General features: G+C 51.7%; 1 protein-coding gene across 1 annotated transcript; it reads left to right on the forward strand.

Annotated features, from left to right (window-relative positions):
- Positions 1-96: 96 nt before the first annotated feature.
- LOC121963841 (phosphatidylinositol 4-phosphate 3-kinase C2 domain-containing subunit alpha-like) lies at positions 97-1,045 on the forward strand (the record flags this gene model as incomplete). Its single annotated transcript, XM_042514082.1, has 2 exons — positions 97-826; positions 925-1,045. Coding segments are annotated over exons 1-2 (356 nt in total), but the record flags the coding sequence as incomplete, so codon positions are not given.
- Between the last annotated feature and the right edge of the window lie 108 nt (positions 1,046-1,153).

Consider the following 1,153-nt stretch of genomic DNA (forward strand, 5'->3'; position numbering starts at 1 on the left):
CACACACACACACACACACTCTCACGGCTTCAGGTTTTCTTTAAACATCTCAAACAGTTTTAAAGGAAAAATAATTACCAAAATTGTTTTTGTAAATATCGCCAAAAATGTTTAAACATGGAAAATGTTTTCTTTATAAATCACCCGAAAAGTTTAAAAGGAAAAACGTCAGAGCGACTTAAAAAGTGACCGAAGTTAAAGTGAAACGGTTTTCGGGCAGAGAGGAGACGACACGCAGCAAAGGGCTGCCGGTCGGAGTCAAACCTGCGGCTGCTACTTACCACGTAACTTCTGTCGACTCCGTGCGTCCAAACGTCGCCGCTGATTGGAACACACCGCGACCTCGCCCCACCGTCAGCATTTTAATGGATAAACAGCAGCTGTTGTTTGGGGGTCGAGCGGGCGGAGCCTCTGAACGTCAGTCACACTCCGGCGGCTCTCACGCTGCCCCCACGGGAGCGGAGCGTCATCACAACGGAAAAAATCGATTCCAGGATTTATGAACCGAGATTGAATTGGTAAAAAACATATTGTGATGCATTAATGATTCGATGTTTTTACCCAGCCCTCGTATGAGCCCGAATACCTCCGATGTCCCTGCGGCGTCCCCGTGTTGGTGACGGTCCTCTGTGTATGTGTATATGTGTGTGTGTGTGTGTGTGCAGCCTGCGCTCGGCGTACCCGAACAGCGAGCACTGCAGGAACTGCGGCTTCGTGTGGTCTCCTGCGGTCGGCGTGGAGGAGCTGCATCAGGGTCTGGGGGTCAGCGTGAAGGTCACCATCATCAGCGAGCACTTCAGAGAGCCGCTCACCTTCACCTGCGATGGTGAGACAGGAAGTGACCCTACACAGCGTGCTGCTGACCTGCACTTCAAAATACAAGTCCCAAAAGGTCACCGCTCTGTCTCTCTGTGTCCCTGTGAGGTTCGTCCACGGTGGACCTGCTGATCTACCAGACTCTGTGCTACGCTCAGGACGACCTGGACCACCTGGACGTGGACGAGTACCTGCTGAAGGTGGTTGGACACGACGAGTTCCTCAACAAGTGAGACTGTTTATTCATTCAGAGACGCTCCGCTGCTCGTCCTCTGTCCTCAGGTGTCTCTGGAGAGACACCCTTCAGAGTCTTTAGAGTGTGTGTGAGTGTGTGTGT

This window comes from Plectropomus leopardus, unplaced genomic scaffold (assembly GCF_008729295.1).
Source record: "Plectropomus leopardus isolate mb unplaced genomic scaffold, YSFRI_Pleo_2.0 unplaced_scaffold12797, whole genome shotgun sequence".
NCBI classification, from domain to species: domain Eukaryota; kingdom Metazoa; phylum Chordata; class Actinopteri; order Perciformes; family Serranidae; genus Plectropomus; species Plectropomus leopardus.